The sequence below is a fragment of the Solanum tuberosum genome, unplaced genomic scaffold, assembly GCF_000226075.1.
Source record: "Solanum tuberosum cultivar DM 1-3 516 R44 unplaced genomic scaffold, SolTub_3.0 scf00609, whole genome shotgun sequence".
Taxonomy (NCBI): Eukaryota; Viridiplantae; Streptophyta; class Magnoliopsida; order Solanales; family Solanaceae; genus Solanum; species Solanum tuberosum.
Genome location: NW_006239522.1, coordinates 76598 through 94855, shown reverse-complemented (window position 1 = coordinate 94855; position 18258 = coordinate 76598). Strand labels below are relative to the sequence as shown.

General features: G+C 34.4%; 1 protein-coding gene across 6 annotated transcripts; it reads left to right on the top strand.

Annotated features, from left to right (window-relative positions):
- Window positions 1–1064: 1064 nt before the first annotated feature.
- Window positions 1065–12156, top strand: LOC102605509 (uncharacterized). Of its 6 annotated transcripts, none has more exons than XR_001472247.1 (3): window positions 1068–1473; window positions 6729–8481; window positions 9157–11079. XR_001472247.1 is itself a non-coding variant. In XM_006366045.2 (3 exons), exon 3 carries the CDS (start codon window positions 11357–11359, stop codon window positions 12014–12016), a length of 660 nt encoding a protein of 219 aa, XP_006366107.1. In that variant the 5' UTR covers window positions 1074–1317; window positions 1406–1473; window positions 11205–11356; the 3' UTR covers window positions 12017–12156. The 6 variants fall into 6 exon arrangements, 3 of the variants coding, with proteins under 3 accessions (XP_006366107.1, XP_006366106.1, XP_006366105.1); XM_006366045.2 differs by lacking the exons at window positions 6729–8481; window positions 9157–11079 and adding an exon at window positions 11205–12156 and having other exon boundaries at window positions 1074–1317; window positions 1406–1473; XM_006366044.2 differs by lacking the exons at window positions 6729–8481; window positions 9157–11079 and adding an exon at window positions 11205–12156 and having other exon boundaries at window positions 1074–1317; window positions 1385–1473.
- The last annotated feature ends 6102 nt before the right edge of the window (window positions 12157–18258 follow it).

Sequence of the window (18258 nt, the reverse complement as noted above, 5' to 3'; positions counted from 1 at the left end):
AATAATTTTGCTAGCTCAGATGGCAGCAACGACATCAATGGTGAAATTTCAGCAATTTGTTTTAACTTGTCCCCGTCCCTTTGTTATCCCTAGTCATAAATAATATTTCAGCATAGTCCCTCATCTTTGGGTTAAGACTCAAAGTCATCCTTGAGTTTTCACATAAGGCATTAATAGTCCCTCATGTTTGCAATATTGGTGTACTTTTGGTCCTGCCCTAAACTTTTGCCTATTTTTTAACATTAATTTTGTTCATAAAAATGTCCCATCGTCTTTTTTTTATATATATTTAGTAGAAATAATAACTCTATGTGAGAGAAGGTGAGAAGAAGAAGAACACATTGTTCTGTTCGGTATAAATATTACTGCAGCTAAACTAAGAACATTTAAACATATGACATTGCAAGGAAAGAAAAAAATGTACTATTGCACGAAATCGTTGTGATGAACCTCTCGATTTTACCTGCAATACAATTTCTACTAAACAAAACAAGGTGTTTTTCTTCTCACAATCTCTCACATTATTTCTACTAAATATATAAAATGACGATTAAACATTCCATACATAAATTATGAATAAAATCAATGTTAAAAAATAGGCAAAATTTTGAAGGAAGACCAAAAGTGCACTAATTTTGCAAACATGAGGAACTATTAATGCCCTATGTGAAAACTCAAGGATGACTTTGAGTCTTAACCCAAAGATGAGGGACTATTTTGGGCCTTTTCTCTAGGAAAATACTTTTTTGGGTAAGTATTTTTCTCCCTCTACTTTGAAGAAGCATTTCCAATGTATTCGTTGTTTGTGAAATGCTTGCTTCCGTGTTTAGTATGTCATTAACTCTTAAAAAACCAAAATTTTGGTGGTTTTGTTATATACACACACTCACACAAAGTGTAGTAGACTACATCAACTTATTTCAAAATTTGGATCTATCTCCGATGAAAACTCATCTTTGTACATTTTTGAGCAATTAATAATTCAAACAAATGCTTTTGAAACATGTATATTGTTAAATATTTATTTATTTTTAATTAAATATTGGAGTTTGTAGTTCCTTTTATTCATTTCAAATAAATTTGTACAAAACAAGACCAATTCAAAAATTAGATCAGCCCAAAACAACCATGAAATGGAACTACCAGCTTCTATATCAAAACCCTAGAAGATAGGGTTTTCAAATTTGAGTTCCTTTTCTTTCTCCCCTCGTCGCCGCTAGGAGCTATATGGAATCCAACCTTCCTCTTCCTTTTGTCGTAGATCATCAACACCTTCCTCTTGTTTGCCATGTTAACCCTCCTTCTCAGCTCGCAGAGGTATGATTTTTTTAGCTTGCTCTTTCCTTCTCTATCTGTTTTCTAACTTCCTCCTTTTCTCTTGGAGATATATAATCTGGTGGAACAGTGGATCCCAGAAGTGATTTTGACTTTTGATAGAGGCGTATAGTCTTGTGGTTGAGCTCGCAACTCTCTGTAAGTGGCCTTCTTCTTTCTCTACCTTTTTTCCCCATTTCTTCCTCTTTGATTTCCTTTATCTAGCTGAAGTATAAGTGGAGACATCCAAATGCTCCTGACCTCTTTCATTGTGGAGTTCCTTCCCAACCTTGGATCTCTAATTCCCCATCCGATCCCAAGACCATCGCTCTTTGCTAATGAAATTTTATGTAAGTTGTTGTAGTCTAAACTAGGTAGCTTAATGGCCACAACTATGTAAGCCCTATAATGACAAATCATTTTCTGTAAATATCATAATCGTGAGGTCTGTTGTTGAAAATGATTCTGAAGTAATGTATGCTCATGTCTATAGCTCTTGAAATTTGATCTTTCTTGCCTTGATAGTTATTAGTGTAATGTTTGACTTATCTGCGTTCAAAATACTTTTGCACTCCACTGATAGCTGCTAAAAATTATGCAACTGTCTAATCTTGTATTCACTTGCAAAGGAAGTGACAATTGACTTGGCTCCACTCTCCTAAAACCCGATCCGCTTTGGCAATAATCTTCTATACCTTGCCGCTTTGTCTATATTTTCTTCAATTTCTTCATCCTCCTCCCTCTCTCTCCTCCTTTGTTTCTCTTCGGCTATGATATCCTCTAAATTAGGATGTTATTGATCTGATAACCATCTCTTTCCCATATTTGGAACCTGATTCCTCTTCCCCTTCATGTTATTTTCTCCCCCATTACCTTGTTCTTTTCTATAGAATTCAATTCACTCGGGCTAGCAATGTTCTCTCTCTCCTTACTGCTTCCCCCTTCTTATTTTTCGACCTACTCCCCTTTGTCAAGTTGTCTTTGCGCTTAAAACATTTTCTCTATCCATTTTTTTGTATTGGCTTCCCTCCCTTTTTTGTTGCTCTCCTTGCGACTCCCCCCTCTCTTCTTGTTCTTCTTCTTTTTGAATTTCCCTTGATCTTTATTCTTTTGTTGTTCCACTATCTTGGGAGATTGATGTGTCTACTCCCTCTCCTTATTTTCTCCCTTTCTCCCCTTCTCTTTTCCCTTCTCTTTTGACTAATTTTTTGGGTATACTTCACTGCCTCCTTTTGCTTTGTCAATTCACTATCTGCTCTGTTACTTTCCCACTTGACAAAAAAATAGTCGGCGGTAATTTTTTTGTTGCTTTTCAGAATTGGATTCAAGTCATTCTACTAAAATTCTTCTTAGGGAATGGTTTCTTCTTCACTCCAATTTCTACAACAAATGATTCCATAATCCCAAAAGAAATCCTTAGAGATATTCACTTAAGGTTTCCCACTAAGTCTCTCTTGAAATGTACGCTCGTTTCAAAATCATGACATCAACAAATCTCTATCCCTCATTTGGTGAACACACACCTCAAATTAAATACTCATCATAGAGTTCTATTTCCAGGCACCAATGGAAATTTCAAGTTTTGTTCACTCCCTCCTCTGTTTAACAAACAACATGTTACTATTCACATAGATCCTCCAACATTATTAGCTTTCGATGTAGGTTCCGCCAATGACTTGATTTGCCTGTGCAATCACTCAGGGGAGACATATATATGGAACCCACCATTAGGAAGTCAAAGGAACTACTTAATTCCACTTGGGGTACTTCTTTCTATTCCAAATATGGTTTTGGATACGACAACTCAGATGACAGTTATAAAGCTCTATCTATCGATTATTGTGGTAATTCTTACCATGATAATGTATCCAACATGAAGATTGTGGTCAACATTTAGAGTTTGAGGATAGATTCGTGGACAACGAATCATGACCAACTTCAGGGCATCTATCTAGTAAATCTTTAGGGCAAATTTGTCAACGAGAAGATTTATTGGATTGCATCTACTAGTCTTCATAATCACAATGTGTGCATCATCATTTCTTTTGATGTAGCAAATGAAACATGGGGAAGCTTGGAGTTACCCATTTTGTGGAGCAGTCAATTCTAATTTCGAAATTGGAGTTGTCGAAAGTGGCCTTCCTGTGATTTATACTTGTTGTCTAGGTGATACTACTTATATCTAGATTTTGAAAGATTGTCCAAAATCCAGACATCAGAAGTAGCATCACCTAGACGACAAGTATTAATCAAAGAAAGGTCACTTCCCACAACTCTCAATTTGAAATTAGAAATGACTTCTCCACAAATGGGAAGCTCCAAGCTACTCCGTGTCTCGTTTGCTACATCAAAAGAAATGATCTTGCGCACATTGAAATTACAAAAAACTAGTTGATGCAATCCAATGAAGCTTTCCATTGACATGTTTACCCAGAAAATTTATTAGAAAGATGCCCTAAAGCTGGTCATGGAGTGTTTTCCAAGAATTCGTCCTCAAACTATAAATGTTGATCACATTACTCATGTTGGACAGAAAAAAAAAGGTTGGACTCATTAGCATAATAATCAATAAACAGATCTTTGTAATAATCAAGTGAGTCATCGTATCCAAAACCATATATATATATATACTACCTTAAAAGCATGAACTCCTAAACTGAATGTTGAATTACTATAATACCCCCCATTAAAAAAACTCAATTTATATTATTTGTATTATATTAAATGTAGATATCCTTTCATATTAAAGGGTTGTGATTTTCTCAAAGAGATGTGACTTTTCCATAGGGTTGCGACTTTTTTGACGGGTTTTGATATTTTCGATGGGCTGTGACTTTTTCGAAGGGTTGGGATTTTTTCAAATGATTGTGACTTTTTCGAAGGGTTGTGCCTTTTCCGGCGAGTTGTGACTTTTGCAAAAGGTTGTGATTTTTCCGATAAGCAGTCACTTTTTCGAAAGGTTGTAACTTTTCTGATAAGGAACAATTAACACCTATTAATACTACTATTTGTTAGCTATAAATAGAGGGTGTCCTCTCACTTTTAACTATAATTTTTTAAAGTTTTCTACTCTTCTTCTTAAAAAATCTCAGGGTTATTTGTAACTGTTGATTAAGTTCAAAATTCAACAAAATTCAAGGTACCACATAAGAAAGAGTTGATGAATAAATTGTAGCAAATCATTCATAAATTCACACTCGTATTTTTTCTTACGATTTCCATGAGTTAACAGTGACAAAATGTTGTGGGAAAGACAATAATAACAAACAAATATGAATAAAGTCATATGATCTGGGTAAGATATTTCTTCTTTGATTTTCTATTTTTTTATTTTTTACCCTCAAATGAAGCAGTTTCTTTATGATTTTGCTAAAACAACGGGCATCAACGTAGTCCATTGAATCATTAGTTTTGATGTTAAATCCAGTATTTCAAAAATAGATTTTCACTTTTACTTATAATATGATAATATAGACATGATAATAATTATTTTTTAATAGATATGTAAGTAAAAATGAATGAAGAAACTAAAGTGTTGGTGACATGAGATTTAATCAAACGGAACTCTACAGTGAATATAGAATGAACATATATTTTCGTCTTCCTTCTTCATTGGCTATGTATGTTCCATATATTTTTTTTCCTATTATTTTGTGTTCATTTTAATTTGAGAAAATTTTATGTCACAAGATACACTAATTGTTAGCTATATAAAAATAGATAAGAAAATAGTGATTGATCATAAAATAATCTTAAATCAAATTAAAGATTCTATAAACAATACTTTAAATTTATTCATCTATTAATTTTTATTATTGAAAAAGTTCAATATTTTATATCATGATATAACTTCTATAAGATACTAGATAGTTTCATTAGACAACAACTATATGATATATATGCGGCAGGAAAAAGGAGAAGACTACAATTCTACAAAGATAAGGTAGAAACTTAAAGAAATGAATATTTTTCACCAAAGGTGATGCTGTTCATATATTAAAATTAAATTATTCTACTGAAATATATATGTATATCTAAAACAAAGATTTTTTCAAGCTAAATATTTGACATACACTCAAACCTCAATTTAACCATCATTCGTTATAACAATAAAGTACCTTTTTTTCTTGTAGAATTACCTCTCTATGATAGTATTACTCAAATATTAATTGGTAAAAGATAGATTACGTATAAAGATAAAATATTAAAATATTTATGGTAATCCTTATTACTGTCATGCACATATTAAATTTGAAGTATGAATATTTAAGAGAAAAATTATACTTAAATGGTGTCATCATTTATGTTCATAACCTCAAGAGGAAAGACTATTGATGACATTTTTTGTATGATATTTTAAAAAAAATAATTGTTGGTTAGATTTGTTTACGAAATTGGGTGAAGTAAATAATAATACTACTAAAGAAATGTTACTTTCTCCCCATATTTAAACTTTGAATGTATTTTGAAATGTTTCAATAATATCTGGTTACTTTGATCTCAAAATACAAGTAACTCTATAACAATCTGCATTAATCATTTAAAAGCACTTGTTCTATGTTCTTTAAATTATAATTATTTACTAAAAAGATTTAATTTAGTAATATTAATTCTATTTTACACATTTGTCTACTATATATACGATACACACGTGCCGTGAAACTAGTATATATATATATATTCATTCCCTTTGTGATCGCAAAGACAAATTAGCCCACTGGCAGAACCCACAAAGAAAGTTGATTAAGTGAGAGGATCCATGTGAGCAGTGACTTGTTGTTTATTAAACAGGGGAGGGAGGAGAGAACTAAAGTTGAAATTCCCATTGATGCCAGGAAATAGAACTCTATGATGTGTGTTTAATATGAGATGTGTATTCACAAAATCAGGGCTAGATATAAGTCGATGTCATGATTTCGAAACTGACATACATTTCAGGAGAGACTTTGGGAGAAGCCTTAAGAGGATATGTTATGATTTCATTTGTGATTACGGAATCAGTAGTTGTAGAAGTTGGAGTGAAGAAAAAATCATACCATGACAAGAATTTGAGTAGAATGGTATGAATCCAATCTCGAAAAGAAAGAAACAAAAACATGTTTTTGTATACGAGGTAACAATCACAAATATTGGTAGCAGAGCAGTGAAAGGCAGAAGGATGCTTTTCTGTAAAGTGAGGCAGTAGCAGAGTAGAACAGAGAATAATTGTATATATTGATTCATATTCTAGTAATACCAACAGAGACACAATGCTTGTATTTATAAGAAAACTAGTCTCTTGAAACGTGCATTGCACGTTAATTCATAAATTTTAGTATAAAACTATATTGTAATGGAATTTTTTATACAAGGATCCAATCCAAGTATGTTTCTTTAGCTAAAACACTGATTAAGACAACAAATTTTATCTGTAGGAGATCATAACCTTTGGTTTTATGAATTAGTGGAAATAAAAAGGAGAATTTCTTACAAGAACTTCAAGGTATACAAGCAAATATGAATTGTGATGTATGGATTTATACATATTCAACGTCTTGTCCTACATTTGACAAAAAAGATGTGCAACAACATTTTTATTCTTGGATGACAGTAAATAGATGGAGAGGTTGTTTCGTTCCCTATCTCCGAATATGGGGAATATATTCTCAAAAATTCTTGCTCTAATCTAACCTAGCTGACGGAAGATGATAAATAAAGAAGAACTCTTACAAGTTATCGGCCAAATGATTGTGAGGTTTCATGATATCAATAGGGGATCAACAAGGCTTTCTATATAGATTTCTTACCATGATGTTGTATCCAACATAAAGACTGGTCAACATTTACAGTTTGAGGACCTATTCGTGGATGACAGTACATGACCAACTTCAGGGCATCTATCTAGTAAATCTTTATGGTAAATTTGTCAACGAGAAGATTTATTGGATTGCAGCTACTAGTCTTCATAATCACAATGTGCGCAACATCATTTCTTTTGATGTAGAAGATGACACATGGGGAAGCTTGGAGCTTCCCATTTGTGGGGAAGTCAATTCTAATTTCAAAATCAGAGTTGTGGAAAGTGACCTTTCGGTGCTTCATACTTGTCGTCTAGGTGACACTGCTTCTGATGTCTGGATTTTGAAGGACTGTCCAAAAACCGCAATTTTCAAAATCCAAACATCAGAAGTAGTAGTACCTAGATGGCAAGAATAGAGCACAGAAAGCACTTCCTACTACTCCCAGTTTGATACTGGAATTGTCTTCTCCACAAACGGAAAGCTCCAAGCATCCCCATGTCTCGTCTGCTACATCAAAAGAAATGATATTGCACACATCGTAATTACCAATACCCATATAGATGCAATCCAATAAAGCTTCCCATTGACAAATTTAGCCAAATGATTTATTAGAAAGGTGCCATGAAGCTGGTCATGAAGTGTTGTCCAAGAATCAGTCCTCAAGCTGTAAATATTGACGAAATCCTCATGTTGGACACCTCATAATTATAAGAATCACAACAATGATCAATCAACAAAGCTTTATAATCGTCACTTGAGTCATTGTATCCAAAACCATATTTGGTATAGAAAAAGATACCACCGGGCAAATTAAGTAATTTCTTTGACTTGCTATTGGTGGGGTTCCATATATACGTCTCCCTTTCATGATTGCAAAGACAAATCAACCCATTGGCAGAACCCATAAAAAAGGTTGATAAAGTGGGGGATCCATTGTGAAGTAGCTTCTGAGTGAGTTGTTGTTTGCTAAAGAGGTGAGGGAGTGAACAAAAATTGTAATTTCTATTGATGTGTGTTTAATTTGAGATGAGTGTTCAAGAAATGAGGGCTAGATATTAGTTGATGCCATGATTTTGAAATGGACATACATTTCAATGGACTTTGTGGAAAGCCTTAAGAGAATGTCTGTTGTGATTTCAATTGGGATTATGATTTGAGTTATTGTAGAAATCAGAGTGAAATGACTCATATATTTACGTTCCTTCAATGGGACACAACAAAGAAACTAAGATATTGAAGAATACTATATAGAAGCATGAAGAGCCAGGACAACCACAACTTAATCATATTGTATATTCTCAAAAAATCTTGCTCTAATCTGACCTAGCTGACGGAAGAAGCTAAATAAAGAAGAACTCTTACAAGTTATCGGATAAATGATCGTGAGGTTTCATACTCAAAGACAAATTATCCCACTGGCAAAGCCCACAACGAAAGCTGATAAAGTGAGAGGATATATGTGAACAGTGACTTGTTGTGGGAGGAGAGAACTAAAGTTGAAATTCCCATTGATGCCTGGGAATAGAACTCTATGATGTGTGTTTGATATGAGATGTGTATTCACAAAATCAGGGCTAGATATAAGTTGATGCCATGATTTTGAAACGGACATACATTTCAAGAGAGACTTAGGGGGGAAGCCTTAAGAGGATATCTGTTATGATTTCATTTGGGATTATGGAATCAGTAGTTGTAGAAGTTGGAATGAAGAAGAAATCATACCATGAGAGGAATTTGAGTAGAACAATCTCAATCCAATCTATAAAAAGAAACAAACAAAAACATGTTTGTCATATGAGGTAACAATCACAAAAATTGGTAGTAGAGCAGAACAGAGGAGGTAGTTTTAGACCTGTTAATTAAATTTTAAGTATCGCATTATCGCTAGATCGTGAAGAGAATAATTGTACATTGAGTCAAACAGGTCTAAATGAAGAAATTGATGATTCATACACTAGCAATACCAACATAAACACAATGCTTGTATTTATAAAATATCTAGTCTCTCCAAACGTGAGTTTGCAAGTTTTCAACATAATTGTCAAATGATTATGATTGTGAGGTTTCATGATATCAATAGGGGATCAACAAGGCTTTCTACATAGATTTCTGCAGCAGCACATTCCTCAAATTGATCAGCAACCTCTACTTGTCTGGTTGAACCGTTATATGTCATGATAACGGGGGAAGTAAAAGTAAAATCTCATCCATATTCGACTGATAACAAGGTATAGAGAAAATGGATGTAAAGAATATAAACTCCCCAAGGTCTTTAGGATGATCGACAGTGAAAATCTTTGTCCGTGATACTTCAACTCCACAATCCTTCCTAATCCACACATCGGAATTAGTTCCTTCAAGACAATTAAGACAAAGCACAGAAAGATGACTTCCAACCACTCCTAGTGCCAACGGATAACTACCTTTTCCATAACTATTCGGAATCTCCAACCTTCTCCACGTCTCGTCTGCTAAATCAAGAGAAATGATGTTGCACATATTGAACGTATCAACATCAGCTGATAAAGCCCAATAAAGCTTTCCATCGACAAATTTACCCGGAGAATTTACTAGAAAATTTCCCTGAAACTTATTAATTGTTCTCCAAGAATTAGCCTTCAAACTGTATTTGTTGACTACAGTATCACACAATACATTGAATAACTACCACTTTGTAATCATCACGTGTTTCGTCAAATCCAAAACCATATTTGAGATAGTAAGAGCAACCGTTCCTCAATTTAGCTCCAAGTGTAGGTAATTTCTTAGACTTGTTAATAGCGGGGTTCCATAGAACTGTCTCCTCTATCTTACTATACAGACAAATCAATCCATTGACAGAACCGTCAATCCAAGAATAAATAGTGGGGCTTTCCATGGGAGAACCAATGTCAAATAGCTCGGTGCTTCGTTCTTTGTTAAGCATGGAAGGGAGACAACATACCCTAAATTGTGTGCAGATTCTTGAAAAATAATCCTGCGGTGGCTGTATTCTTTGTCATTAGCTGTTTGTTTCAAATGGGTTTTGATAAACTTCGCGCTGGAGATTAGTTCAAGCCCATGATTTTGAAACACACATGAACTTCAACAGAGACTTTGGTGGCAAATTTAAGAGGATCTCTATGATGATTTCATGAGGAAGAACAGAGAGTATCGATTCAGCCATAAGTCATATGGTACAGCTTTTGTGTGTATTTTTTGTTAGTATAATAACATAAATAGTCGAGGTAGGGGGTAAGGTTTGCGTAGACTTATGATGTTGTAAGGTCAAGGAAACAAAAATAGAAACCTATAGAGAAAGCGAAACGGCTGATGGATCTTATCTTTATGATATCCTATTAGACATGGCTGAGATCCCCAAACTACGTGGCAAAGAGATCAATGTTTTTGGAGGGAAATGGTCTGTGATAACAACATCTTTCACTTTTTTCTAACTCTTTTCTGGATTTTATATCATAAATAATTATTATAATGATGTGGAAGTCTTTGTACTTCAGGACAAATGCTAGGTGAAATGTGATATTTTATAGTATGGGGCTTCAAGGTCACTTAACTTTTGAAGGGTAATTGTCTAAATATTTTCAATGTTGTTATTTCTTTTAGAAAAATGTTTTTGGCGGTTGTCTTGATTGAGGAGAAGTCGTCATAGTTTGATTGCAACACATTCTTGAACTATAATTTTTTATTAAAATTGGACGACTGGACGTGACATATATAGAAATCCTTATTTGGATAGAAGTAGATATTTGAAGTATAAATGGATTGGGATTAAGTATCCATTAAATTGTTTTTGGCGTTTGTACATAAACAGAAATCCAAATTTGGATAGAATTAGATATTTGAAGTATAAAGGGATTGGGAAGTACCCCTAAATTCTTTGCCTATTTATATCAACTCCTTTTGTACCGTATTAATTATTCAAACAAGTTTAAAGGATTTGGAAGTATCGCCTGTAATTCTTTGGCTATATATATTGTTCCTTTGATCTCAGCTAATTACTGAAACATGTCGTCGTCATCGAGAAGTGGCACATTATTATGTTTGTTTCTATGTCGTTGTCGTTGAGAAGTGCCACATTGTTATGTCTGTTTCTGTTGTTGGGTTGCATAGGCATTGCTACTGCCACTGCAACCGAACCCAAAACAGAATCGTTTGGTACTTCTTCAATTGGATTGTGGCCCCGATGGTGGTGGCATACTCACCCAAAAATACCATCACCACCTACTCCATCTCCGATTGATAATGCGGCTTCACCAACGCATATGGCTCCATCCCCAGTTGATGATGTGGTTTCGCCACCACACACGACCCCGGCTACATCCACTTCTTGCACCACGGTGGACGGTTGTGCATTAGATTTGATCACTTCTGTTTTCAAGCGTAGAATTTCATTATCCACTCAATGCTGCCAAGGACTTTTAACAATTTCAGATGATTGCTTTTATAGAGAGTACACGCACTCAAAGAGGGTACCATTTTTCCTTGGAAAAGTGAGAAACTTTTGTAGTCATGCTGTTGATAATGCGGCTCCATCTCCATCTCCCGTTGATAATGTGGCTTCACCAACTCATGTGGCTTCACCTACTCATGCGGCCCCATCTCCATCTCTAGTTGATAATGCGGCTTCACCAACTCATGCGGTTCCATCCCCATCCCCCGTTGATGATGTCGTTTCTCCATCACATATAGCTCCCTCTTGGGGCCCAGCCCCGGCTCCAACCACTTCTTGCATCAAGGTGAACGGTTGTGCATTCAATTTGATCACCTCCGTTTTCAAGCGTAAAGTTACATTATCCACACAATTCTGCCAAGTACTTTCTGCAATTTCAGATGATTGCTTTTACAAAGAGTTCACGCACTCCACGAGGGTACCATTTTTCCTACGCAAAGTGAGGAACTATTGCAGTCAGCATCAAGCCTGAAGCAGATTTTTTCCTTCTCTTTTTTTTTTTGGTCATCTTAATAGGTTTTTAGGTGCTAGTTAAATACTTTCGATTAAATTCTTTAATTAGTTTAATTGGATTTTCATCTCTATTAATTTTACAGTTTACCTTTATTTGTCCATGTTTGACTTGGCACACTCCTTTACTATTACTCCTAGACTGTTGATAATGTTAATTATGGAACACAACCTTTTACTTATTCGCAATATGGTATGCATATCAATCAACTATACCTTGGTCCGAATAAAGTTGAGTAGTTATATGAATTTCTGCAACTATTTCTTTCTATTCGCCCCAACATCCCAACAAATTAATTAATAGGAAGACTTACTATGACATTTTTACACTACCTAGATAAAGACTTTTATCAGCTCGACTGTTTTTTTTTTTTTACAAAATATAACTGAAAATCGAATTTCTAAAACTTCTGATTTGATGCATTACTTTCTGAATAGTTTTGTAGGGTTCTGAGCATTAAATTTATTTATTCTGGCAACAATATTTGTATTTGATTTTAGTTACTAGGAGGCTAATTTATGTGATGACGAGTAATGGTAAGGGAAAACAGAGTATTTATGGGTGAAACAGAGCTTCTTAGTGTTGAAGTAAAGAGAAATATGGCAGTTGTAGAGGCAGATTTTGAGTGTTGTGATATTGAGAGCTATAAGTATCCTTAATTCAATCCAAATATTAGCTCTAGCGTCAAGTAAGAAAGCAGCGAGACATGGACTTGGTTCTTGATTTATTTGGCTGACGATTTGGATATTCTTGATGATGAGGCTATGTCCGACCAAGAAAAAAAAAAGGTCTTATTGAAGCTTTTAAAGATACTAGTATATGGACACGTGCTTTGCACGTGTATTTCAAGTTAATTTGTTCAAACTTTTTCATTGAGATGGAGGGAGTTTATTATAGTTAAATGTATTGGTTTTAAAAAATGCAAAGCTTAATCTTACTAAAATAAAGAAATGAAAACACACATCAATTCTCTCTTTACATATAAAGTAGAAACAACTGCTAAAAGTATAACAAGAATATTTGAATGCTAAAATTAAAATATTACATATCGAAACAATAATATATGTGTCTAAACTTTCATTACAATGATACATAAAAATTGTGCATTACGATAAATTTGTGTTGAACTTTGTTTTGTGAAGTTGATGTTATTGGCTAATCGAACTCTAGACGCCAATAGCTCTAAGCACTTCCCATCCTCTCAAATTGTTGCTTTTTCTTCAAGAACAAAAAAGAAGATGACATTAATTAATAAATTAAAACTATATAAGAGCCTATAAAAATGGTGAGTAAGAATATTGTTGCTTTCTCTTCAAGAACAAAAAAGAAGATGAAATTAATTAATAAATTAAAATTATGCAAGAGCCTATAAAAATGATGAGTAAGAATTCAAGAATCCTTTCTTGTTTTTTTATAGCTATATTTCAATTTTCATTCCTTGAACCTTTTCTTTCATTAGTCTACATTTAATTATTCAATGCAACTCTTCCTATTCTCCAAACTATTTAGCAATGAATAGCGCACACTTAAATATGATTAACGGGTAAATCATTAAGGGCTACATTTAAATTGGACTTTTGAATATCCGCAGATTCACAAATCTCATGTAAATTCAAATACAATTATTACTACTATTTCAATTAGATTAGGTATTTTATTTTAATTAAATATAAGAGAAAAATTGTAATCTAACTTTAAACACTCGTTTTATTTCTCTCCATTTTTATTCATGTGGATGCATTCATCTCAGACTAATATTCTACTTTGAACAGAAACAACACAAAACAATATATACAAAGATACATATTTCAAGCCATAACAAATGTCATTTTTTTTTATTATGGATACATTCACCTCAGTTCTCACCCCATAAATTTCCATAACATTTCATTAATTTGACCTATGTTAGTACCATTAGTGAATAATAGATAGGATGTGACCATATTTCCTATTCTTCCAAGGCCAATCTCAACTCCACTTTTCGTTTCACTATCTTCTACGAGTCTATTGACAGTCTCTATTATATTCCAATTAGAAAAAGGAGAAAAAAAAACAGGGTCCCTTTGCTTTATCCCCTTTGAATTGACGGTCTCTCTTCCAATAATAACTTTTTTCTTCATGAACTATGATCATGCTATGCTAAAAGTAGGAAGCTCCTATCTATAAAGTAGGAATCCTTAGAAGGAAGGACATCTTCTTGAAGAAGGAGAAGTTTCACATCTATAAATATAAAACAAGGGTTTCTAATTGACTAGCGCAAGTATACAAAGATTTACAAGTAGAACACAATCAAATAGAGGGAGTTAATTTATGAGAGCGTTCTGACCCTAAGATCCAAGTTCAGCCAACACAAGAAAAAAAGATTGAAGAATCTGTTCCATAGGCTTATACTTTATAGTTCTTAAGTCAACTTTGCTTGTATTGCGTTTTATCGAGTTGTATCTTTAATGATTTCTAAATCCAGTGAGGTGTAAATTGAAGTAGGAACATAGTCTGCAAGTTGGGAAGACCTGGGAACATAAACCTTAAGAGGTTTGTGTTGGAGTTTAGGAATTAGAGTTAGTTCATAGGATTGCAAGAATTATAATTTGAATTCATAACTTGAAGTAGGTTCGACAATCTCGTTGATTGTTGACATTTAGGAACTGGTGTTGATAATTCCTTAGATTACATAGGTTTGTAATGTTTGGTTGAGACTCAGAGTTTAGTGAAGTTGAGTTAAATCCTATAGAGGTGTAGGCCGTGATTTTTTACTCTTTATGAGCCGGAGTTTTCCACGATAAATAATTGTGTCATTAGTTTACTTGTTTTACTTAACACAGTGTTAGTACTCGACAAAGGAACATATAGAATATCTTGTTCCTTAGGCAAACCGGGGGTCAATATTCTAATAGTTAGTTTACCATTTTGCCCGACAACAAATCAAAAGCTAATTAAGTAGTAATATTTTAATTACATAAAGGGTGAATTAGAAGCTCAACCATAGTACTTTAATGTTTTACACTCAATTCACCAAAAATGTGTCCACCGTTATTTTCTCATTAACCAACATTATCTTCTTAGCCATAAAAAATCTGAAGATATTGAGAAGTTGTATCAATTAAATACTCAATACAAGATCATGATCATCTATAACCAAAAACTAACATGAATGCAATAGGAAACCAAGGGGTACAAAATTGGGAAGAAAGGAAGAGAAAAGACTACGAATTCTCTGAACTAGCTTACGGAGGCTAGAACAATGGGCGGGTATATGTTGATGGACATTATGTTGTTCTCATCCTCATATGTTTGAAGTCGGAAAATACTTTTTTGGGTAAGTATGTTTCCCTCTTCTTTAAAGAAGCCATACCAATGTATTCGTCGTTTGTGAAATGCTTTATTCCGTGTTTAGTATGTCATTAACTCTTAAAAAAGCATAAATTTGGTGGTTTTGCTATATACACACACTCATACAAAATTGGTGAAAGGTGTAGTAGACCACATCAACTTATTTCAAAATTCGGATCTCTTCGATGAAAATTCATCCTTTTACATTTTTGATCAATTATTAATTCAAACAAATGCTTTTGAAAGGTGTATATTATTAAAGATTTATTTTATTTTTTAATTAATTATTGGACTTTGTATCTTCTTTTATTCATTTTTCAAATAAATCTGTACAAAACAAGGCCAATCAAAAAATTGGATCAGCCCAAAACAACGAGAATTTTTTTGGCCCAGTCCATTAAATGGAACTACCAGCTTCAATATCAAAACCCTAGAAGATAGCGTTTTCAAATTTGAGCTCTTTTTCTTTCTCTCCGTATCGCCGCCACGAGCTATATGAAATTCAACCTTCCTCTTCCTTTTGTCGTAGATCATCAACACATTGCTCTTGTTTGCCATGTTAGCCCTGTTTCTCAGCTCGCAAAGGTAAGATTTTCTTAGCTTGCTCTTTCCCTTCTCGATTTCTTTTCTAACTTCCACCGTTTCTCCTGTAGAGGTATAATCCAGTGGAACAATGGATCCAAGAAGTGGTTTCGATGGAGGCGCCTTGTCTTGTGGTTGAGCTCGTAACTCTCTGTAAGTGGCCTTCTTTTTTCTGTACCTCTTTTCCCTGTTTCTTCCTCTCTGATTTCCTTTATCTAGCTGAAGCATAAATGGAGATATTCAAATGCTCCTGACCTCCTTCATTGTGAAGTTCCTACCCAACCCTAAATCTCTAACTCCCCATTTGACCCCAAGACCATCACTTAATGCTAGAGAAATTTTGTATAAGTTGTCGTAGTCTAAACAAGGTATCTTAATGGTTACAACTATGTAAGCCCTAAAATGGAGAATCACTTTTTGTAAATATCATAGTTGGGAAGTCTGTTGTTGAAAATGATTCTGAAGTAATGCATGCTCATGTTTATAGATTTTGAAATTTGATCTTTCTTGCCTTGATACTTAGTATTGGAATGTTTGACTTATCTGCGTTGAAAATTCTTTTGCACTCTATTGATAGTTGTTGAAAATTATGCCGCTGTCTAATCTTGTCTTCACTTGCAAAGGAAGTAACGGTTGACTTGAGTTACCTCTCTTGGCTCCACTCTTCTAAAGCCTGATCTACCTTGGCAATAATCCTCTATATCTTGCCGCTTTGTCTACATTTCCTTTAATTTATTCATCCTCCTCCCTCTCTCTCCTCCTTTGTTTCTCTTTGTATGTGATCTCCTCTAAATCACGAATGTTATTGATCTGATAACCGTTTGGAACTCGATAACCATATGTCCCCATGTTTGGAACCTGATTCCTTTTCCCCTTAATGCTATTTTCCCCCTCCATTACCTTGTCCTTTTCTATAGAATTCAATTCACTCGGACTAGCAATGTTCTCTCTCTTCTTACTTTTTCCCCCTCCTTATTCTTTGACCTACTCCCCCTTGTGAAGTTGTTTTTTCCCTTAAACATTTCCTCTACCCATTTTTTTGTATTGACTTCCCCTCCCTTTTTTGTTTCTCTCCCTGCGATTACCCTGTATCTTCCTGATCCTTCAAAGCCCCAAACTTATTTTCAGTGCTAACCCTACCTTATCCTGTTGATTTTTTTTTTCCAGTTCCATATTTGCTCCATTCTCCCTCTACCTTGTACTCTCCAACTCCCTCCCTTCTTGTTCTTCTGCTCCCTCTCCTTATTTCCTCCCTTTCTCTCCTTCTCATTTCCCTCCTTTTCTGTCTATTTTTTTTGGGTATAACTCTAGATGGATGACGTTGCATTCCTCTTCATTATGCCCTTGTATTTTGACCCTACTTCATTGCCTCCTACTTTGGCAATTCGCTGCATGCTCTGCTACTTCCTCACTTGACAAAAAATACTCGCGATATTTTATTTGTTGCTTTTCGAAATTGGATTTAGGCCATTCTATTCAAATTCTTCTCGGGGCATGATTTCTTCTTCACTCCAATTTCTACAACAATTGATTCCATAATCACAAATGAAATCCTACAGATACTCTCTTAAGGCTGCCCACCAAGTCGCTCTTGAAATGTACACTAGTTTCAAAATCATGACATCAACTAATCTCTATCCCTCATTTTGTGAACACACATCTCAAATTAAACACACATCACAGAGTTCTATTTTCAGGCACCAATGGAAATTTCAAGTTTTGTTTATTCCCTCCTCTGTTTAACAAACAACATGTTACTATTCACATGGATCCTCCAACATTATCAACTTTCGTTGTGGGTTCTGCCAATGACTTGATTTGCATGTGCAATCACTCAGGGGAGACATATATATGGAACCCATCATTAGGAAGTCAAACGAATCACATAAATCCACTTAGGGTACTTCTTTCTATACCAAATATGGTTTTGGATACGACAACTCATATGACAATTATAAAGCTCTATCTATCGATTATTGTGGTAATTCTTACCATGACGATGAATCCAACATGAAGACTGTGGTCAACATTTAGAGTTTGAGGACCGATTTGTTGACAACAATACATGACCAACTTCAGGGCATCTATCTAGTAAATCTTTATGGCAAATTTGTCGACGAGAAGATTTATTGGATTGCATCTACTAGTCTTCATAATCAAAATGTGCGCAACATCATTTCTTTTGATGTAGAAAATGAGACGTGGGGAAGCTTGGAGCTTCCCATTTTGTGGAGAAGTCGATTTTAATTTCAAAATTGGAGTTGTCGAAAGTGACCTTTCTATGTTTAATA

Coding starts and splice junctions, on each gene's coding strand:
- LOC102605509 (XM_006366045.2), top strand. CDS start 11,357: ATGGCTCCATCCCCAGTTGATGATGTGGTTTCGCCACCACACACGACC.